Source organism: Corythoichthys intestinalis, chromosome 3 (assembly GCF_030265065.1).
Source record: "Corythoichthys intestinalis isolate RoL2023-P3 chromosome 3, ASM3026506v1, whole genome shotgun sequence".
NCBI classification, from domain to species: domain Eukaryota; kingdom Metazoa; phylum Chordata; class Actinopteri; order Syngnathiformes; family Syngnathidae; genus Corythoichthys; species Corythoichthys intestinalis.
This window is the reverse complement of record NC_080397.1, coordinates 29037052-29061231: the sequence shown is the minus strand read 5'-3', so window position 1 is coordinate 29061231 and position 24180 is coordinate 29037052. Positions and strand designations below refer to the sequence as shown.

At 37.9% G+C, this 24180-nt stretch overlaps 1 protein-coding gene across 4 annotated transcripts in view; it reads left to right on the top strand.

Moving 5' to 3' along the window:
* spef2 (sperm flagellar 2) overlaps window positions 1–24180 on the top strand; it is a 60701-nt gene that overhangs the window by 30583 nt on the left and 5938 nt on the right. For 3 of the 4 annotated variants that reach the window (XM_057831569.1, XM_057831568.1, XM_057831571.1), the window contains 16 exons: window positions 2685–2809; window positions 2901–3028; window positions 3615–3753; window positions 3829–3966; window positions 4031–4153; window positions 4508–4567; window positions 4659–4815; window positions 4890–5021; window positions 8979–9117; window positions 9219–9291; window positions 11453–11603; window positions 11684–11778; window positions 20251–20433; window positions 20805–20894; window positions 20972–21154; window positions 23720–23920. In XM_057831569.1, the coding sequence (XP_057687552.1) occupies window positions 2685–2809; window positions 2901–3028; window positions 3615–3753; window positions 3829–3966; window positions 4031–4153; window positions 4508–4567; window positions 4659–4815; window positions 4890–5021; window positions 8979–9117; window positions 9219–9291; window positions 11453–11603; window positions 11684–11778; window positions 20251–20433; window positions 20805–20894; window positions 20972–21154; window positions 23720–23920 (2117 nt within the window). The remainder of the gene's footprint in view (window positions 1–2684; window positions 2810–2900; window positions 3029–3614; window positions 3754–3828; window positions 3967–4030; window positions 4154–4507; window positions 4568–4658; window positions 4816–4889; window positions 5022–8978; window positions 9118–9218; window positions 9292–11452; window positions 11604–11683; window positions 11779–20250; window positions 20434–20804; window positions 20895–20971; window positions 21155–23719; window positions 23921–24180) is intronic. The other variant, XM_057831570.1, reaches the window with a different exon arrangement.

The following is a 24180-nucleotide window of genomic DNA, read 5'->3' as shown; positions in this document are numbered from 1 at the left end:
CGGATGGCGAATTGTGCGTTTGTGGCACTATCATGTGGACACTGAAAACCGAAAGATTTAACTGTGTGTCGTCACTGACTGTGACAAACTTAGTTCCTACGTCACACCAGTGACCAGAGACCAGTGTTTAGATTTGCAGTAAATTAAACAGGTGCTTTTTGCTTCCACTTATTTACCGGTACAAACTCTTGCAGTGCTTTATATTAAAATAAGGATAAGGGTATGATGGACGATTATTTTTCGCCCGTTGTTATGAATGTACTTAAAAATGAATGAATGTGGTTTGCTGTGGAAGATTTTGTTTTTTCTACAAATGTGCTGGTGTGGACGTAATTATTTTTTCCCAACGTATTAGGGCAGGATCCTTGGTTTTAAAAAACCCTGCTAAGTGTAGATATGGCCTCATTTACTCCAAATGTAAACACTGGTCGCGTGTGACGTAGGAACAAAGTTTGTCGCAGCTAGAGACGTTCCACAGTAAATCTTCGGTTATCAGTGTGCACATGATGGCGCAACAAACGCAGAATTCGCACATATTCACTTCGTGTATTCACTTGTGCGTGTGGATAATAGGCCAAACTGCAGAAAAAGTTCTTCTTTTTGCCAAATACCCTGCTACGTGTAGACATGGCATCATCACCCATAGGCTCTGTTACTGATAGACACTTCAAAACGTTATTGTTGAACCATGCTCTCAATTATGAGGCTAATTTTCTTCATTGTGTGCTCCTGTGTGGGCGTGGTGAATAAAGGTCCCCATGCAGTGAGTGACTGAGCAAGCAGCAGAGCGTCTCCTTGTCTTCCTTGATTTGATATCTTTTGTATCTGTTTTTGAGTTTGGTGCTATAGCAAACTGAAAAAGTTCACAATGTGTAGCCGCTGTAAGGGCTTACACTGTCAACAGGTTATGGGCCCAGCGGAATTTAGACAGTTTGGACACAATTTTTTTCCATTGACATTCAGGTGAGGATAGCACATTGCTCGCACCTTGAGCGGATGAACTGACATGAGGCCCAGCAGTCGCTGGCAGCGACTCCAGTTTGATGGAGATGAAAGGAAATATGAAGTATTGGAGGCGCTGTAAGGACTCACTCTGCCAACACTTATGGACAGGATGCTTTTGTCGGCCTTTGGTTTAATGGCTATTCGACAGGATTCGAATGGATCTTGTTGTGACATTTCCGAGTAGGACTAACAAATACGTATAGTACACAGCAAAAATATACCTTCTTAAAACTAGTTAAATTCCCTTGATTTCAGTGTAAATCTACTAGAAATAAGTGAAATTATCTGCCAGTGCTACATGTCAATTTTACTCAGAATTCTTGAAATGAGAAAAATAGGCTATAGCTATCTGAAACTAAGCTTAATTTAAGTCATAAATCAGTATATTTAATCCTAAAAAAAGCTTGTTTGTCAGAAATGTTCTTAATTCAAGAATAGATATTGTTCAAAACATTATTTCAAAGCAATTTTTTTCTTGATTTAGGTGAAAATTATCAACTCTTAGATGTATGGGTTTAATAAGAACAAATATTTATATTCAGTAAATGGAATAATCTGACACATTAATCTGTTAGCTAGTTTGCAGTGTATAGTTTGATTGAGAATCAGCGATCTTTCTAGCTTTTCCAGTGTTATAATACCTCATTATTACTAGATCACATTAAGAGCACCTTATTAGTGATATAGTATTGCTTACAATCACACAGGATTGTGGATTATAGAGATAATTGAGATTTAAAAACCAAGTGACACTAAGCGATGAAGAGCTGTAGTAGAGTAGAGCTAATTACTACTAGAATTACCGTATTTTTCGGACTATAAATCGCAGTTTTTTTCATAGTTTGGCTGGGGGTGTGATTTACACTGTAGAGCGACTTATGTGTGAAATTATTAACACATTATTATATCATTTCACATGTTATTTTGGTGTTTTGGAGTGACACTGATGGTTTGGTAAACTTGTTAGCATGTTCTTTATGCTATAGTTATCTGAATAACTCTTGATAGCTATCTTCCGTTAACATACCGGTCACGTTCGCATTTAGTTGTTCATGTATCCTGTAACATTATCATAGTGTACACTTATTAAGCATGTTGTTCTCTATTGTATTTTTATTTTAAGTTGCCTTTCAAGATGCCATATCTGTTCTATGTGTTGTATTTTATCAAGAACATTTCTTCCAAAAAATGTGACTTATACTCTTGTCACCTATGTTTTTTATATGTTTTTTTTCCCTCTTCATTGTGCATTTTTGGGCTGGTGCGACTTATACTCTGGTGTGATTTATGGCCTGATAAATACGTTACTACTACCGCTACTACTAGCGACTACACTTATACTATTTTAGTACTACTCAACTTGATTCTGCTCTAGTAATTAAATAATAAGGTGTGAAAAAACTGATGTCCTGTCCGTGATTTTCTCATGAAAGGCCTAATTTGCATATTAAATCTGTGATTCACAGAATTGGATTATGCCTTAGGAGCCATAGGTTTCATAGATCAAGATATCAAAAAAAATTTTTTTCTTTTTAGAAGATTCAGAAATTATTTTTTTAACAGCCAATACGGTGACCGTATTTTTGCTCATTCGGCCTCCGGTTGAGATGGAGCGTAAGTTATTGTCATCAACATTGTAGAACTCATAAGATTTAATTGGCCATCTGTGCAATTCACAGATAAAGCGAGTAAGGGGTCAGCTGACTCAACACTTGATGATGACTCGCAAGAAACCACATCCTCTTCTTCCTCCCCCGTCCCTGGCTCTCCCGGCTGGTTTTATGTAGATGAGCCGCTGTCCTTGGTAGGAAACCATTTGCGTTGTTATCAGAAGCCTGTATTGTAAGGTCCCTTGTGTGTTACTTTCTCATTTTCCTGTGCTTCTCGTCCTTTAGGATAAAGCAGAGTATTTGTGCCAGCAATGGGAAGCAATATGTGATTGTTATGTGAGCAGTGTAAAATCTGTGATGCAGGAACTCCGCTTAGAACGCACTGTTATTGACCAACAGTTGTATGACATCAGGTCAATGACATTTTATACTTGTGATATTTATTGCAAATGTAGTATTTTGTTTTGTAATATGTCTAGATTGAATGTAATTATTAAAGGTTGAACGATGATTTATCTGTCAGCCTATATATACTAGTACACAGACTTTTTTCAAGATCGGCCATCGGCTAATATGTAATAGAAGAGCTTACGTTTGCTGTTTGGGTGCTAAGTTTTCTTATAAAGGTCGACCAATATGTTGGCCAGCTATTACATTGGATCAAAGCCTGGACCTTTTTCAACATCTGCCGATGACAGCTGATATAGTAAAGTGTATTAACTGTTTGGTTGATGATCTTTGTTAATTGTGATTTTGCACCACTTCGTGGCCAGTGTTACTGAAGAAAAGTTGAACCTCTAAAATACATTTATGCAATGAGTGTTTCAATTACACTTCATAATCAACCTGCTTTAAAAAAAAAACCCAGCATATTAGCCTCAAACACCAGCTTTTAAAATTGGCTTTAGACATCGGCAGTCGGCTGAATGTATTTTTTCGTATCGACCTCTTGTAATTATTGTATTGCATTCATTCCTAACTGTTAAGCTACATTTCCAGAGAGGAGTTCAAACACTACCTAGCGCGACCGGACCTGAAGCAGGAATTGGTGTCTCAGTGGCAGAAGGACTACAACAGCATACCTGACGACCTGAGAAAGAACGAGGAGACCAAAGCAGAGTTAAATCATCGCTTGGATGTAAGAAAACAAAAAAATGAGTGAACATTCAAGTCATGCAAGAGATTAAAATGAGATGTTGCGATCGTTTCGTAGGATCTGCGAGAGCATTTGTGGGATATTGTTGAAACGCACAAGGAGGACGATGAGACACAACGAGCTGTCCTCATACGTGAAAAATGGTTGGAGGACCACACAGCTATCCTAGTCAACCACCATTTAAGGCTCATTCAGGTAGCACTTGTATCAAGTGGGATTTACTCTATTTACTTTCTCAAAGCTTTTTTTTTCCGCATAGGTGGAAATGAGCCGTTTCCAGAACACACGGAATATTTTGCGGGACTACTATCTGTGTGTAGGTCAACAGGAACATTTGGACTCCATCCCTCTCCTTGAAGTCGAAGATACAGAAAATGCAAAGGTAATACATTGCCAAGTATTTACAAATTAATCCAAAGTATAGCGGCACGGTGATGAGCAGGATTTAAGATGACAAGGCCTCTGGCCTTGTTGTTTTCTCCTCGTTGCCCACGTGGGTTTTGTCCGGGTACTCTGGTTTCCTGCAACAATTCAAAAACATGCATGCTAGGCTGATTGAAGACTCCGTAATGTCCAAGCGGGTGCATGAATGTTTGTTTGTCTCATTGTGCCCTGCTACTGGCGTAATATTTCAGGCGTGCCACGCCTACAGCTCATAGTTACCGGCACAGAAAAGGAATGAATGAGTTGTACAAAGTTGTATGACTATAATGTTTGTCCTGTTGTTTGCGTCCAGGCACTTCGTGAGCTCCTAATCGCCAAACATGAAGATGCCCTCGCCGTCATAAGTAAATTGGTAATACGGCATGTGTAATACCGAATGGAGAAACATGTACGGTACGTGTTGTAGGGGAGGCACAATAAAACTGACTTGTTTTCACGCGTAGGTGTCTATAGAATCCCACCAGGTGGACCTAAAGACACATGACAGTGATAAAAGCCAAGAGAAGGAAAAAATCCAAGACAAAGAACGACCCCAGGAGAAGGAAAAGGAAAAAGAGAAAGATAATGCAAACAAAAAGAGTAAAGATAAAAAACAAAAAGGTGTGCGAAAAAGAAAAAATATCTTAATAGGATGACTTGGGTTATCTACATTATTTGACACAAATTGTGTTCAGGTTCGACATCTCCTCCTCCTTCACCCAGCCCACCACCAGCTGTGGAGACCGCAGAGAAGACCTCTGTAGGCGTTAAAAATGGCAAACAGAAACATATCGTCAAAGAATACACAGCTGCGTTAAAGCATGAAGGTTACTCCACACTCACATTTATGTGTTTCTTATGTCAAACTGGCAAATTTAGTAACATTAATTGTATTCTATTTAAATTTGTTGTAATTCTGCCCATACTAAACAAATGAATTTTGGCAGCCTTTGGAGCCTTTTTTTAATTGGCTAAAGCCTTACAAACCCTCTCCCTACAATTAGAAATATCGTGGGAAGCAATGTTGGGACGAAGGTAGTAATTGACCTTTTTCTTAACACCCTATGTTCTTTCCCATTGCAGAGAAGATATATAAAATGGTACCACTACGCACAGTCATGGTTGCACTTCCCATCATGCATTTGGGCAGAATGGCTACAGTATCATTTACTGAAAGCTCAACAAATACACTACATGGCAATATTTAGTCACAATATACAAAGTCACATTTATCCTTTAAGAATTACAAGTCTTTTTATCCGTGGATCCCTCTCACAGAAAGAATGTTAATAATGTAAATGCCATCTTGAGGATTTATTGTCATAATAAACAAAAACAGTACTTATGTACTGTATGATTGGGAAAAATTATCGGGAATGATTGGAATTGAATCGGGAGCAAAAAAAAGCATTCGGATCGGGAAATATCGGGATCGGCAGATACTCAAACTAAAACGATCGGGATCGGATCGGGAGCAAAAAAACGTGATCCGAACAACCCCAGTATAATACATTATCAATTCTTTGGACAATAATACGATATTCTAAGATTCGATTCGAGGGCTTTCGATCAATTTAATAAAATATTATGAAGACATTTAACACAATTCGTTCCAATTTACCTAAAGAAATAAAAAATACATATATAGACATAACATTTTTTTATATATCTTACGGCATATTGAAATTACAATCATTTTGCATTTTGATCGACTTAGATTCAATTGTGCTTAACAAATCGATATATTGATCCACCTTGATTAATGGGTACATCCCTATTGTCCACATATGGCTGATGTGTATACATACTAAGTAAGAGTTTGATCAGAAATCATATATAGGCACTACAAAAAGGCATAACTAACATTTACAAACTGATATAGAGAAACTTAGTTCAGTACAATTTTTTTTTCTTTTTTAATTATTATTATAAGGATCCTCACTGACACCCACAAGATACTGTTCAAATAAAAGTGGAATAGAAAACCAATAACCTTGACAATTAAGTGCTACATGGAAGCTGTCAGAAGCTTTCACATCAACTTTCTGGGTGCAACAATAACAATAACATGGATTCTTTACACTAGAAGTCGTATAGACACAAAAAAAATATATATATATATAGCGTTTGCCATCATTTCAATGGTTTGTAAAGACACACACGCTCTAATTTTTCGAGTTTGCGCTGTATTTTTTAACTGAACAAGAGCACACGGCAAAGAGCACTGGAGAAGCATATGTAGTGTTTGGCTTTTGGCTTTGACTAGGAAAGACCAGTCTGTTTACTGTGTCTAAAAATCTTTGCAGTAGACAGCAGGAAGCCAAATCAATTAAGACGTCACTTAAAGACATGAGACCCCGATCACATTGATCTTGATATTGACTGTTTTTCAGCGAAAATGTGCCGAATATTGCCAATAATCGTCCCTCTTTCTCAGTGTTACATTAGTAGACCAGCAAGCACTGTTAGAATGCTCACTGCAAAACAACCTCACACTATACCAAAGGAGCTGATACTACCTGCAGTAAAAATAAAAACTCCCTCTGTCCAATGACACTGTCGTTTTTGTTCTATTTTTTTTGGGGGGGGGGGGGGGGGTCAAATTGTCTTCGTAAGTTAATGTTGTTCATTAAATTATTGTTATTGATTGATTTGATTGAATTTTATTTTTCAGTATCAAATGGTGAAAAAATGTACATTGAGTGTATTTTTACAATTTGGATGTGACTTTTTTTATTCAGGCAAATTTATGCGCTTTAAGTCTATTCTGTTAAAATCAAAACAATGTTTATGTTATACTGGACTGTCTCAGAAAATTAGAATACACAATATTCTAATTTTTTGAGACAGTCCTGTGTATATATACAGGACTGTCTCAGGAAATTAGAATACACAATATTCTAATTTCCTGAGACAGTCAGGAAATTAGAATACACAATATTCTAATTTCCTGAGACAGTCAGGAAATTAGAATATTGTGTATTCTAATTTCCTGAGACAGTCCTGTATATATACACAGGACTGTCTCAAAAAATTAGAATATTGTGTATTCTAATTTTCTGAGACAGTCCAGTAGTTATACTTTATTCTAAATTGATCTATGTTTTTTTCCATAAAAAAAGGACACAATGTAATGCAGAGGTGTACTTATAATAACAGCTGAATTCCTCAACAAAACATTTCACAAATTATCTAAACTTTGTGCATTTGGATTTCTTTTTTCGGTCATATAAGTCTTTATGACCCCTAAAGACGAAAGCCCTGCTCACAGGATGCACTACTGACAGGTTAAACCAGGGGTTTTCAACCCAGTCCTCAAGGCACACTGTGGGTCCTGGTTTTTGTTCCAGCCGATCCAGCAGAGACAGTAGAACCAATGAGGCTTCTGCTAAAACAAGCCACACCTGACTGCAATCAACTGATTGCACTTGTAAAACACCAGATTGGGGAAAAAGTGTTGTCATCTTGTTTGGTAAGAATGAAATCCTGCACCCACAGTGTGCCTTAGTGGAATAGGTTGGGAACCCCTGGGTTAAACAACCGCTATTTTACACAACCTGAATAGCTCATTGAAAAAAAACATCTTTAAATGGTTCCAAAAACGTTTTTACATAAGTTGTTCTATGTTTTCTTCTTTCGTAACAACTAGCACTCTTACTTTTTTCAAAAAATGACTTGCATCACTTGAGTCTCTTAGACCAGGGGTGTCAAACTTCTAATCCGGCCTGTGGGTTATTCTGCATGACAGGCACCCTGTAGCTCATCCATACTGTAGAGTGTACATACAGAATCATATGCTTTTATTTTGACACCGGCGCCGTAAAACCAGAAATTTGTGATTTGTGTGATCAAGTGCGTGCACAACTGCACTCTGCTCAGTTTAGTTTCAGTAGTCATATTCGTTCATTCGCCCCCCTCCCATAGTCAAAATGGTGTCGTCAATGGCAGCTAATGAGTTAACAAAAAAGTTACCGATCGTCCCAAATTTACAGGAAGTGACCCGTAAGTACCCTTAAACTATAAGGAAGTGACGCAAAATAAACTCGTTGCCTGCCATTGAAAAAATAAATAGCTCTGTATGTGTCCCACAAACCAAACTGAGTGTGACACTCTTGGATTACATTGCAAATTTATAATGTCTTAATCAGATTTTTTTTGTTGAATCTAGTCAAATAATTTTCACAATCTTGTTATTGGTGTTAAAGACTAGTTAACCGATTATTACGTCAGATTATTCCACTTACCGGTACATATGTAAATATTACTATTTGTTTTAATTAAGCCCATACATCTAAAAGTTGTTAATTTTTCAACTACATCAAGAAAAAATTGCTTTCACATAATGTAACTCATGTATTTAATCTTGAATTAAGAATATTTCTGACAAACAACCTTTTTTTAAGATTGAATACAATAATTTATTGCTTAACATAAATCTATTAATCTTATTTTAATTTTATTTTCAGATAGCTGTTTTTCTCATTTCAAGAAATATAAGTGAGTATAATTTGTTTGAAGCACTGGCAGATAATCTCACTTAATTCTAGTAGATTTACAATGAAAACAAGGGAATTTAACCAGTTTTAAGGAGGCGTATTTTTGCAGTGTACACTCTAGGTAGGAGTGACAAGGTGGGCCACAGCTAATCTGACTTCCACTCGTGCTGCGTTCACTGCAGTCAAATATTGAAGTTTCACAGTATTCAATGTCAAATTGACTGCTTCAAACTTCAAATTCAATTGCCACCCCATGCTACCTTGGGACTGTTTTTATGTGTTTTTCAGAGAAGGCATCACATATACGTATTCGGTTGGTGAATGGCCACGGTCTTGTGTTGATCAACTCCCTGCACAGCAGAGCTGAACAGATTTTTAGTGACATGCGAGACAGCTTAGAAGCACACTATGTTGCACAGATGAAGAGGTCAGTCTCTTTTTCGCCTTAACCACTTAAAGTGTATGTAACTTATTATGTTTATCAAAATGTAACCTGTTGAGAATGAGCCATTAGTATTTTTCTTTTAGTATTGACCAACTTACAGACGTAGTGCGCCACTTCATAGAGACGGCTACTAAACTTCAGAATGAGTTGGTGTTGGTAAGCAACAATCTTGTGTTTTTTTTCCCTTCTAATTCTTTGTAAGGGTTTCTTTTGCATACCGCGGTATGAAAAAGTATCTGAACCTTTTGGAATTTCTCACATTTCTGCATAAAATCCCCATCAAATGTGATCTGATCTTTGTCCAAATCCCACAGATGAAAAAGCAGTGTCTGGTTTAACTAAAACCACCCAAACATTTATAGGTTTTCATATTTTAATGAATACAGTATGTAAACAGTGACAGAAGTTGGGTTTCAAGTCTGGACTTTGATTTGGCCACTCTAGAATGTGTATTTTGTTCTTCTGAAACCATTCTGAAGTTGATTTACTTTTCCTGCAAAACATCCTGATAAACTTTTGAATTCATTCTTCCATTAATGATTGCAAGTTGTCCTGGCCCTGAGGTAGCAAAACAGCCCCAAATCATGATGCTCCCGCCACCATGCTTCACTGTGGGGATGAGGTGTTGATGTTGGTGAGCTGTTTCATTTTTCCTCCGCACATGACGTTGTGTGTTACTCCCAAACAATTCAACTTTGGTTTTATCAGTTCACAAAATATTTTGCCAAAACATTTGTGGACTGTCCAAGTGACTTTTTGCAGACATTAAATTAGCACCAATGTTTTTTTTTAGACAGCAGTGGCTTCCTCCGTGGAGTCCTCCCATGAACACCACACATTTTTACATATATTTGATGTGTGCACGCAGATGTTTGCTTGTGCCAGTGATATCTGTAAGTCTTTGGCAGACACTATAGGGTTCTTTTTTACCTCTCTAAGTATTCTGCGCTGAACTCTTGGCGTCATCTTCGGTGGACGGCCACTCCTTGGGAGAGAAACAATAATGCCAAGCTCTCTCCCTTTGTAGACAACTTCTTTGACTGTCGATTGATGAACATCCAGACTTTAAGAGATGGTTTTGTATCCTTTCCCAGCTTTATACAAATCAACAATCAGACAGCTCTTTTGACCGAGCCAATGTACATCAGACAATGCTTCTCATCAAGACAATTCTTACCACGTGTGTGTTATAGTGGGCAGGGCAGCTTATAACCACTCATCAGTAATTGGGCACACACCTGACTTAAATTGTTTGTTAAAAATTGGTTTCAATTGCTCTTTAAGTCTCCTTAGGCAGAGAGTTCACTTACTTATTTCTTCTGTCATTGTTTGCATGCTAGCCTTATTAAAATATAAAAAAACCTATAAATGTTTGGGTGGTTTTAGTTAAAGCACTGTTTTTTTCATCTGTGTGATTTTGACAAAGATCAGATCACATTTGATGGTGATTTTATGCAAAAATGTGAGAAATTCCAAAAGGTTCAGATACTTTTTCAAACCACTGTACCATGTACAAAAGTATTTTAATCGAAAATCTGAAAACGGAATTAAAAAAACATGTCGTTGATTTAGACTTTGCAACAAAAAAATACATAGATGCAGTTTGTTCTGAGTGGTAAAAGTGCACAGTTACAAATATTTCAAAAATCCAGGACAGCTGTTAAATAAAGTTCTATTATGCTGTGGCTGGATTGCAAACCATTACAACATATCTTTTAATTGATTGTAATAATGTATTTATCTATTTGACTTTTTTTGAGAGAACTCTTAAAAAAATGTTTAAGAATGCTATTTAACCAGGTGAAATCCACAAAGAAAATCTTGCTGATGTTTTGCATTTTGACTATCATTATGTGGTATAAACTTTAATTTGATCAGTAAACACTAAAACGAGTGAATCACTTATGCGACGTTTCACGAGAAAAACAATGTACGAAGTTATTCACGCTTAAAGCTTTCATTTAATTTTGGGTGTGTTTCCACTGGCGACCAATAGATGGCAGCCGTGGAATTAACTGATGCTGTAAATTTGACTGAAAAAGAAGAATGAAAACTTTGCCTAAGCATGGACTCTAGGTTGATTTTGTAATGTATTATTACTGTTGCATGTTAGTTTGAATATATGGTAATAAATATGGTATTTCTGTATTGCAAATTTTACTCTTTGCGAGAATGGTCCGGAACGTAAGTGCACAATGGAGGAAGGGTTAATGGGGTTCCTTGATACTGTATCTAGACACAGAATCTTCACAGACAGTCAAGTTTAGTGATACTGTTCTCTCGCTTTTTAATTAATATGTTCTTTGTGATTTTATAGGAAAGTATTGATTTCTATTTCAATGGAGACTTGGTAGCGAGTTCACCGGCTCACTTTAGCCCAGCTGTGTCGGAGAGAGTAACCACCTCAATGCTGACGGCCCTTCAGCTAGATTCCCTGTACCACTGTCTTTGCAATGAGGCTCCAACAGGTAAAAGTTGAGAATTCGTGGTGTTATGTCCATCTGCCTTTTCATTTGTCTATTAAAACAATTTCCTTTTGAATTTTTAGGTGTCATGTCCAGTTCTGAGTTCTTCCATCTAATTAGGGACATCCTCCCATTCAACACTCTGCCTGAACCTTGGGAGAATATGACTGAAAATCAGGTATGCTCACTCTGTTGAAAAACTAGGTACGTAAAGTGGTACCTCGAGATACTAAATGAATTCGTTCCGGAGTGGCTTTTGTATCATGATTTTTTTCATAAAATGAATCGCGTTTTACATTCAAATCGCCAAATTCATTCCAAGCTTAACTAACTTTGGCAGTCATTGCTCGCTATTTCATCTTTATTTGTGCCTTGAAAAAGTTATGTCCTTCTATTCTTTCATATACATGAGTATTTTGTAGCACATTGTGGCATTATATATTTTTTTGTTTAAATTTATAGTCAAACATTATTACATTATCGCATTGTTGTGAACGGGAATTATCAATTATCTTTTTATATTTTTTTATAGTAAATCATTTTAAAATGAAAAAAGCTTCGAAAAAATTTTCGGCAAATGAGTTTTGCCTGTACCGAAGCATTCGTATCTCCACTTTCGTACCACTCTATTTGGTAAATCAAACCTACAAAAAACTGATGATCCATTGTAGATTCGGGACAAAATATAATTCCATGATATATCACGATTCAAATCGTCAGGACATGCATCGAGAACAGATAAATTGATTTGTGATACACAGACTAGATGCACTGCTACATGAATTGGGTAATATAGCTCTGAAATATTTTTGTCAAATGGCTGGCCTATCTCAGCAGCTTTACCACAATTATTCACTGACTGTTTTGTGGCACAGAGCAGACCAGACACTTATATGATGTTAGAAGATGATTAGGCTTTTTCTTGTTCTCTAACAAAGGCAAGTAATAGCAGCAACTCAGGTCATTCAAACTCCAGGCTTTAAAACGAAAGTAAAGTCATCCTATCATAACAAACTAAATAGCATAACTAGCAATTAAATGAATGAACTGTAACAGTAACGTAAGGAATAAATGACACAGAACATGAGTTCTGAAAGTTACTTATATACTCAGCGCTGCATTGGATGTTGGTTTGGAGGCATGATGGTTTGGAGGCATAAGGCAAGGTAGAAATATGTTGTACAACAACAGTGTTGACAGCAGGAGGCAGCAGAGGTTGTCTCTCTCCCAAGGGAAGTTGGTTCAAAGCTTCAGGGTGTTTAATTTGCTCAACGGTGCTTATCGCTACCCGATCGTGACGGACTACCTGATTGCTACTTCGCATGCGCGAAACAACGCCATTTTCTCTCGAGCAATGATGGCAGATGTAGATATGTATGTGTTAGATTAAGCGAAAAATACATTTTTCTTTTATTTTTTAGGTGATTTTTTTGGTAACCATCCAATGATTATGCCATAGATAGAATATAAGTAAACACAATGCCCTCAAATGTTAAAAACGTTTTAATGTACATGTGTAGAACACAAACTCAAACAAACTATACTCACATATGCAAATGTAGGACTCTGAAGCCTTCGCCCATTTTTACCAAAACACTGTTTCTTACATATATCTTATCAAAGACTACCTAAAAAGGCGAGCTAAACTATAGACATCTGAAAAACCTCGTATGTTATGACAAAATCTGTAACGTTTGAATAAAGTTTTTCTTTTAAATTTTAACAGCTTGAATAGTCGCCGAAGGATTTACTTGGGGTGAGGGGAGAGGATAACAGTTACGTACGTAGGGAAAGCACTTTTGAAATTCTTGAAAGACATTAAGTTGATTTATAGATCGTAAAGATGGAGGAATGGGTGCTGCACATTTTGTACATTAGGTGGCTGTATGCGCATGGAAATAGTGCATACAGTTGTGCAAAAGTTTGACTTTTGGGGTAGGGGGGGCACAACATGTTGATGACCCCGAAACGCATTGTCAGCCATAAAATTAACTTTCAAAACTAGTTATAATAGTAAATAGAAGATAAACATTTTTTTCCCCATCATTTTTCAGGGGAATTCTAAATCAGGCTGCTTAGGACGTCATTCATTGAATATGGTACGCCTGCAGATGTTCTGTCAAAATTTGAACCCCATTAGAAATTGCAACCTAGTGTTAAAAATGGCCGAAAAAGCAGCGGTTACAAAGTAAACACTACAAACTGTCTTTAAATAAAGCAATATTTAATTACGTTTGATCATGGACGGACATGTAGAAAAGTTCTCCTCAGAGACATCCTGCCATGTTAGCTGCACACAACAACCGCACGCCGCTGTGTCACTGTTTACGTCTTCGCCGTGTAGTTAAGCATTAATTTACGCTATATCCGTGTTGAACATGTATGTTTACGATGTTACTTGTTTATTTAGCACCTGCGGATAGCATTGATAGTCCAACTGAATGTATAAGAGGGCTTATTCACCGCCACAACAGCTTTGGCAGCAAAATATTATAAGGGTGCAAAATTTGGCAGAACACCGGTGATGGCTCTGTTGTACAATTAGCGTCGTTAGTGGGGCAAATTGAAACTCCGCTCACCATTTTGGCGGTGCTCTCTGGCTTTTCATGGTCCACATTTTCAATCCTTGGTTCTTGCTCAGTAGTTGTTGCCGCTTTTGAAAGCTTAGGTTTGAAAAAATTATGTATATCCATCTTGCCTCTTCGTTCCTCAGGTGGTTTTGGCTAAGCAAAGCCAATGACTGTCTAAGGTGCTAGTTGTGTTACTTTGTATTTGTGGTTTTCTTGAATAAGACAACTTACTGAAAGAGTTGATGTTTTTTACGGACAGATCTTTAGTTACAGAACAGAAGAGAGGCATCAGCATTAACTGTTCACTGGCGGGCTTTTAATCAGCTGTTTCGAGCTTGCTGCATTATCTAAGACTTCTGTATGCTGTGATGACTGACGAGCAGGCATTACTAATCGAACATGCAGATACGATTTACTCATATCATTACAACAGTGACATGATCTGTTCGAAAAAACATTCGACTTATTGTCTATATATTTTTTTAGTTCATTTCTTTTTGTTGTTTGTTTTATTGCTTTACAACATTTACAGACAATATTTTACCGGAAATGTTTTAATTTTAAAATCATATATAGGATAGTAAATTACATGCAATGACACTTTTTGGCCACCGGGGGGGGGGGGGGGGCTGGCCCCCTGGTCCCCCCCCCCTTAAACTCCGCTTATATTGCAATCACAAAAAGATTTTTATCGTGTATGCGCAGTACGGCTACCCAATTGTGATCGGCTGTTCACGTAACTGCGCCACGTCATTACCTCTGTTGGCTTTATGCTTTTAAACAAGAGAGATTCGGACATATAAATTATATAATAATTATTATTATTCATCGAATGGTCTGGCATGTGGGTTGAATAATAATGTTTTATATGTTTAAATTCAACATATAAATCACCTTAGGGACATTGCAGCACATAAAATAGCTTCTTCTTTTGATTAATGGCGGAATGCAAGCAACTTTCAGGTGCATACCGCCATCTAGCGTACGAGAATATGAAGCGCCCATGTCATCACGCTTACGATTTATACATAAACAAGTCTTTCAAGAATTTATACAGTGCAGTTTATACAGTCTTCTTCTCCCCTCATCCCAAGTAAACCCTTCAAAGACCATTATCGCAAAAAAAGAAAAAAATATACATACAGGCCAAAAGTTTGGACACACCTCATTCAAAGCAACACCAATGAAGGTCCTAACCCTATTGATAAAGCAATCAACCCTGAAAAGGCATACCTGTGAAGTCAAAAAACATTTTAGGTGACTCCCTCTTGAAGCTCATCAAGAGAATGGCAAGAGTGTTCAAAAAAGTAATCAGAGCAAAGGGTGGCGACTTTTAAGACACTTGAATATTATACATGGTTTTAGTTATTTCCCATTTTTTGTAGTACATAATTCTACCCGTGTTCATTCATAATTTATTACCTTCAATGAGAATTTACAATGTAAATAGTAGAGATAGACGGGCCTATATTTGGAAAATTGACGTATATCGGAAACTGCCTTTTTTTTAATCCTGCCGGCCGATATAAAAAAGTCAATTTAAAACTAGGGATAGGGACTAGGGATCACACAATTTTTCCAAGGATCGAAATCGGGTGAAAAGGATCGGGTTTTTAATTTTAAAAAACTCTTAATGTTTGTACAGCCTCACTATCCCTCCTGCTGCTTTTCTTGCTCAGCAGTGCCCTGATAGTTTTGCCTGTTAAAGTTATGATGATTGAAAGGCGTTGAAGCTTTGATCTTGCCAGAGAAGCTTGGAAGCGTTACCTTCAAAGACGGTGAATATGTCAATCATCGTTTAGCTTGTTAAACACTAGTGTGCTGTGGCTACTCATTTTGGCTAGCTTCATACTACAGGTCTTAATGCACGAATCCGATTTTTTCGTGTTTTTCCAATCTGGGCCACATTTTTCAGAACGTGACTGGCGGTCTGAACTGTCAAGACTTCCAAATTGGAATTCATGCAGCAATTAGGTCAGCAAAGAGCGAGGGGCACGGAAGACGGCAGCCATGTAGACATTAGTGCCTAGCTTGAACTCTGCTTTTAAGCACGAAGCGGGCTTGACCACAGTCATAAAAAATAAAATAAAATGAAGAAAAGAATAAGCCTTACAATTTTCGATTTTCATTCTGTGCGCCGAATGAGCAATATTTCATTATTGCTGAGTCGGGACAAACTGACGCACCCACGTCATTTCACGCACACACATCAAGGCTCGTGTGTGCGTGTATGCGTTCTATCAGTCCATATAAACTTTGAATATAAGACTAAACTGGGATTATTAATGTCTGTTATTTGTGTCCTCTTTTTGGAAATCAAAATATGATCACTCTAGAATGACATACAGCTAGGATGTGTAATTTGTTTTGATGCTTCTATGCATGTGGGTCTCTTTGCTGAGCGCACCTCGGATTGCAAATTAGTGCGCATGCGTAATACTTGAACGGTCTCAATGGACAAAAGCAGTCTGAATGGGCACGCCAAAAAAACGGATATGACAAAAAATCAGATTTGTGCACTAAGACCTGTAGTATGAACCTAGCCTTTGTGTAAGTGAGCAGCTTGAGCAGATTTGAGTGGAGTCACTCAATGAAGCATTTAATAAGACAAGCATTTTTCTATGTTATTCTTGTTTAAAAATTATTCACATAATGAAGGGGCATAACCGGGGGGGTTGGGGGGGGTTATTTATTTAACCTTTTAATAAACTCTATAGGAGATGTTTCTGGGTCTAGGAAATTCAGGCACTTCTGGAGCTATTATTTTTTATTTGTGTGATTCAATAAACAATCTTTAGGCATTTCAATTAAGTTCAGTGTTTGCATTATTCAATTTTGTTGACGGCAATTTTTACCCTTTTACTGCAAATAATTATCGGCTCCAAAAATCGGTTATCGGCCCCCCTCTAACTACTGATAATCGGTATCGGTCCAGAAAAACTCAAATCGGTCAATCTCTAGTAAATAGTCATGAAAATTAAAAAAAACAAAAAAAACGCACAAATGAGAAAGTGTGTCCAAACCTTTGGCCAATGCTTTATATTTACTGTTTTATCAGCGGTTCGCGCATGCGCAATAGCAATCCGTTGCGATCCAGTAGAGCGTCACGATCGAGTTGTGACAGCACTATCAAGTGGTCTTGTAGCCCAAAAGGCCAACATTGTTGAAATTTCTACAGGAATTTGTTTAAGAAAAGGATATGAAGATGCTTGTGTTGCTATGCGAACAAAATTTAACAAGTGCTATAGGGATAATTTGTTATTCGTTATTATTTAGAAATAATAGCTTTGTTAGACAGCTTCTTTTTTTGGAGGAAGTAATAAAGAAATAAGTTAATTAGTCAAAAAAGTCCTATCACTAGATAACATTATTTCACAGCCTGAAATCCACAAAATGTGAGATGACAGAGGATCACCATTGCATTTTGTTGCCGCTTTATACTGTAGTCGGTTCTTCATTTGCGTTTGCAACTGAAACATAAATACAGTGCCTTGCAAAAGTATTCGGCCCCCTTGAACCTTGCAACCTTTCGCCACATTTCAGGCTTCAAACATAAAGATATAAAATTTTAATTTTTTGTCAAGAATCAACAACAAGTGGGACACAATCGTGAAGTGGAACAAAATTTATTGGATAATTTAAACTTTTTTAACAAATAAAAAACTGAAAAGTGGGGCGTGCAATATTATTCGGCCCCCTTGCGTTAATACTTTGTAGCGCCACCTTTTGCTCCAATTACAGCTGCAAGTCGCTTGGGGTATGTTTCTATCAGTTTTGCACATCGAGAAACTGACATTCTTGCCCATTCTTCCTTGCAAAACAGTTCGAGCTCAGTGAGGTTGGATGGAGAGTGTTTGTGAACAGCAGTCTTCAGCTCTTTCCACAGATTCTCGATTGGATTCAGGTCTGGACTTTGACTTGGCCATTCTAACACCTGGATACGTTTATTTTTGAACCATTCCATTGTAGATTTGGCTTTATGTTTTGGATCATTGTCCTGTTGGAAGATAAATCTCCGTCCCAGTCTCAGGTCTTGTGCAGATACCAACAGGTTTTCTTCCAGAATGTTCCTGTATTTGGCTGCATCCATCTTCCCGTCAATTTTAACCATCTTCCCTGTCCCTGCTGAAGAAAAGCAGGCCCAAACCATGATGCTGCCACCACCATGTTTGACAGTGGGGATGGTGTGTTCAGGGTGATGAGCTGTGTTGCTTTTACGCCAAACATATCGTTTTGCATTGTGGCCAAAAAGTTCAATTTTGGTTTCATCTGACCAGAGCACCTTCTTCCACATGTTTGGTGTTTCTCCCAGGTGGCTTGTGGCAAACTTTAAACAAGACTTTTTATGGATATCTTTGAGAAATGGCTTTCTTCTTGCCACTCTTCCATAAAGGCCAGATTTGTGCAGTGTACGACTGATTGTTGTCCTATGGACAGACTCTCCCACCTCAGCTGTAGATCTCTGCAGTTCATCCAGAGTGATCATGGGCCTCTTGGCTGCATCTCTGATCAGTTTTCTCCTTGTTTGAGAAGAAAGTTTGGAAGGACGGCCGGGTCTTGGTAGATTTGCAGTGGTCTGATGCTCCTTCCATTTCAATATGATGGCTTGCACAGTGCTCCTTGAGATGTTTAAAGCTTGGGAAATCTTTTTGTATCCAAATCCGGCTTTAAACTTCTCCACAACAGTATCTCGGACCTGCCTGGTGTGTTCCTTGGTTTTCATAATGCTCTCTGCACTTTAAACAGAACCCTGAGACTATCACAGAGCAGGTGCATTTATACGGAGACTTGATTACACACATTTGGATTCAAATTATCATCATCGGTCATTTAGGACAACATTGGATCATTCATAGATCCTCACTGAACTTCTGGAGTGAGTTTGCTGGACTGAAAGTAAAGGGGCCGAATAATATTGCACGCCCCAGTTTTCAGTTTTTTATTTGTTAAAAAAGTTTAAATTATCCAATAAATGTTGTTCCACTTTACGATTGTGTCCCACTTGTTGTTGATTCTTGACAAAAAAATTCAATTTCATATCTTTATGTTTGAAGCCTGAAATGTGGCGAAAGGTTGCAAGATTCAAGGGGGCCGAATACTTTTGCAAGGCACTGTAGTTTCAGTTACATAGTATTCTTTTTAAATACATTTTTTGATATCGTATCATGATACAGTGGGGAGAACAAGTATTTGATACACTGCCAATGGGAAAACCCATTGGCAGTGTATCAAAGACTTGTTCTCCCCACTGTATATACCGTATTGGCCCGAATATAAGACGGCCCTGATTATAAGATGACCCCCTCTTTTTCAAGACTCAAGTTTGTAAAAAGACTTTTTGAACACCAAATTATTTTTTATACAGAAAATAATTACAGTACATCTGAAACAAATGATTATAAGAATATATTAAAGAGAAAAAACATGTTATTTTGCCTCATTCAAATATTAATATCTGAACATTTAAATATGGAAACTAAAGTGCAATCACATTCGTAAATGAATGGCTTCTGGTTTTTGAAATGTAAATAAACCAGTCTATTGTGATAAAACAACAAAACTGCAATAACTGCATTAACCATCAAAGTGAGGTCTAACTGTAACTGTAGTCTTGAAACAAATCTGAATAAGGAAAAACATTGCAATAAAATAATTCAAACTGGTTAAACTTGAGAGTAGCTGAGGTTTGTCATGACAGAACATTACTCCTCAAATTCAGCATTCGTCTAGATGTCTAGAACCCGAATATAAGACGACTCCCACTTTTTCAGTCTTATTTCAATGCAAAAAACACAGTCTTATATTCGGGCCAATACGGTAATATTGTGACCCTGGCATATCGAGGTGCATCATATCGTGAGTTTAAGTGTATCGTCCCATCCTTAATCCAGTGTGCAAACTACAATTATTGCCTCAGAGAGTTTCCATATTTCACTGTCAAATTTGACATTGTCATTCATAATCTTTCAGGATTTTGTGTTGGTAAGTTGCGTGTAATGTTATAGCGTTAACTTTGTGAGTAGTCGTTGTACGTAGGTGTCATTTGTATACATTACAATGGCTTCTTCTCTTGTTTGTAGTTGAACGAGATCATTTCTCTGCTCACTGATGGATACAAACAGATAGATTGGCGTCGATTCCTGCTCAGTGCTGCTATCCCTTGGCCGTTTCCCTCCTTAACTCAACTGCTGCTTGTGCGCAAGCATTTTAAGGCGGTCGACACTGAGGACACTGGGTATATAAGCGAGGAGCAATATATGCAGGTTAATATTTACAACAAGAAGGAAACTTGAAGTGTGTTCTCTATTCTGCCTGAACCAACGTGGGTGCTTGTCTATTCCCTACAATCTACAACTAGAGAAATGTTCCCAAAAAGTGTCCACTGTAAAGTATAGCCTATACCTGTAGGTGTCGTCTAGTTCGAAAGCATTACAAATTATTCTACATTTCACAATGTGCTGCTAGCATAGATGAACATAGAAAAATTTTTTGTACTAATGATATTGTACTTAGTCAATTTGTTAAAATTTAAATGGGGAAAAAAGTGAAATTTTCCATGCTTACTGAACCTAAACATCATGGCACACTCATGTGGTTGTGAATACTCACTGGTCCATTTCTCTTTTAACACCAGACTGAGTTGTGGTTTCCCACTGGGTGTGAGCAGTCCATATCCGAGGACTCTTATGAGCCTCTTTATAATCGTGCGAATAACCTACGCAAGGTAATGTCTCAACAAGGACAGCTATTAATTTGATGGCAGGAGCACTTTATCTAAACTAATAAATGTGGCCATCTTAGTTCTTTTTCCAGCTTTTTTCTGATCACTCTACCACACCGCCTCAACTGGACTACATGACCATGCTTTTGTGCTTCGCCGCTGATCCCGATCCCAAGCAGGGCTTCATTAAAGCGCTGAGTTTAATGACTGGACATCATCTCCAGTACTCTTCCTCAAGCCCTCTGCACACAGTGACATCATTGGTGCGCAAGGAAAAAGCGGCATTCATCACTAATGCCTGCCTTTGACAATGATAGACGTCCAATCCATTTAAACTGGGAAGGATGATAGTGATCATTCAGCCTCTCCTAGGTCAAATGGATTGGAAGCAGCGTTGCCAGGTTGGGTTGGTTCCTGCCCAATTAGGCCATTTTTAAAGACTGTTGATAAAATTTGGGCTACTTTTGACCAAATTTGGCTATTTTTTTTTTTATAAGTTTAACAGGTTAATTTGTATGTTTAACACCTTGAAGTTAGCTTCGGTACTGAATTAGCCTTTTAGCGTCTCACTACGGATGAGCAGTGAATGGCATGTCTTTTTATTTATTTATTTTTAAATTTTGGGGTACACAGATAAATTCAGTGAAATTATTCCACCATTCCAAAAATGACATAACGTTGCATTAAATGCATTTTTTTGTGTATTTTAGTGTGTTTTAAATTGTTTCCTCGTGACAGATGGATTTGTTTCTGCACCAATCTCAAGAAGAAATACTTTCCTCAGAATTCTTACTTTGGAATTGGCTTTGGAGAAAATGTTCAAAGTTTCACTTCGACAGTGATTTATATTATCAAATGTAGTTTTGATGTTTAATAATGAATAAATACAGTGGGGCGAATAAGTATTTAGTCAACCACCAATTGTTCAAGTTCTCTTACTTGAAAAGATTAGAGAGGCCTGTAATTGTGAACATGGGTAAACCTCAACCATGAGAGACAGAATGTGGAAAAAAAAAACAGAAAATCACATTGTTTGATTTTTAAAGAATTTATTTCCAAATTAGAGTGGAAAATAAGTATTTGGTCACCTACAAACAAGCAAGATTTCTGGCTGTCAAAGAGGTCTAACTTCTTCTAACGAGGTCTAACAAGGCTCCACTCGTTACCCGTATTAATGGCACCTGTTTTAACTCATTATCGGTATAAAAGACACCTGTCCACAACCTCAATCAGTCACACTCCAAACTCCACCATGGCCAAGACCTGTCGAAGGACACCAGAGACAAAATTGTAGACCTGCACCAGGCTGGTAAGACTGAATCTGCAATAGGTAAAATGCTTGGTGTAAAGAAATCAACTGTGGGAGCAATTATTAGAAAATGGAAGACATAAAAGACCACTGATAATCTCCGTCGATCTGGGGCTCCATGCAAGATCTCAACCCGTGGCGTCAAAATGATAACAAGAACGGCTAGCAAAAATCCTAGAATCACACGGGGGGACCTAGTGAATGACCTACAGAAAGCTGGGACCACAGTAACAAAGGCTACTATCAGTAACACAATGTGCCGCCAGGGACTCAAATCCTGCACTGCCAGACCTGTCCCCCTGCTGAAGAAAGTACACGTCCAGGCCCATCTGCGGTTCGCTAGAGAGCATTTGGATGATCCAGAAGAGGACTGAGAGAATATGTTATGGTCAGATGAAACCAAAATAGAACTTTTTGGTAGAAACACTGGTTCTCGTGTTTGGAGGAGAAAGAATACTGAATTGCATCCGAAGAACACCATACCCACTGTGAAGCATGGGGATGGAAACATCATGCTTTGGGGCTGTTTTTCTGCAAAGGGACCAGGACGACTGATCTGTGTAAAGGAAAGGATGAATGGGGCCATGTATCGAAAGAGTTTGAGTGAAAATCTCCTTCCATCAGCAAGGGCATTGAAGATGACACGTGGCTGGGTCTTTCAGCATGACAATGATCCCAAACACACAGCCAGGCCAACAACGGAGTGGCTTCGTAAGAAGCATTTCAAGGTCCTGGAGTGGCCTAGCCAGTCTCCAGATCTCAACCCCATAGAAAATCTGTGGAGGGAGTTGAAAGTGCGTGTTGCCCAAAGACAGCCCCAAAACATCACTGCTCTAGAGGAGATCTGCTTGGACGAATGGGCCAAAATACCAGCAACAGTGTGTGAAAAGCTTGTGAAGAGTTACAGAAAACGTTTGGCCTCCGTTATTGCCAACAAAGGGTACATAACAAAGTATTGAGATGAGTTTTGGTATTGACCAAATACTTATTTTCCACCATGGTTTGCAAATAAATTATTTAAAAATCAAACTGTGATTTTCTGGGGTCACCCATGTTGACAATTACAGGCCTAATATTTTCAAGTAGGAGAACTTGCACAATTGATGGTTGACTAAATACTTATTTGCCCCACTGTATATGGTTAATTGTTAGCTAGTCTGTTTATTAAAACGAAAATACAATATTTGAAATCTTTTCCAAGAAAAACTGGATCTCCCGTGATGCTTATCGACAAAACATTCCACTGTAACGTGTCCACCACTGTTGACATATTTTTTTTCTGGATATAGTACGAAAATAAGCATAGAAATGTGAAAGGGAAACATCATATCTTGAAGAGGAGGTTGTAATCTGGGCTGATTTTTATTGAACTGGACAGGTTTTAGACTGGAGACTGTCGTTCCCATCTGGCAACACTGATTAAAGGTCTATGGTCATCAATGGTAACAAATGAGTTAAACAGCATTCTACATATCCTGGCAACAACGCCATTATTATTATTATTATTATTTTTACACAGACCGATACCAGTCTAGGCGAGACCATGGTGCTGACTGGAGAAAAATACAAGGGGGAAGAGGAGTTTTCAGCAAACAGCTTGTTGGCAATGCAGACGGTGTCCATCCCAGCTCTTCTTTCTGTTGTTGGCCCTGAAGTAGGAAAGATGAAAAGTAGCACCCACCTTCCTTCTGGCTGCTTGAGCCAGAAGGAAAACATTGAGGTATGACGGGACTAAAATAATTGAATTTATTTCATATTGTACAACTGAAAAGCAAACGATATTCTGTTGAAGAACCAAGCTTTGAGTTTAGAGAGGAGACGTTACAGTGGTGCCTTGAGATACGAGGTTAATATATGCCCTGGTTACGCTTGTAAAACGCGTATCTGAAATCAACCTTTTCCATTAAAATGCCAAGAATCCATTGAAACCATCCCCGAAATAAACGACGAAGTTACAGCACCTTGTATTTAAATGAAGAA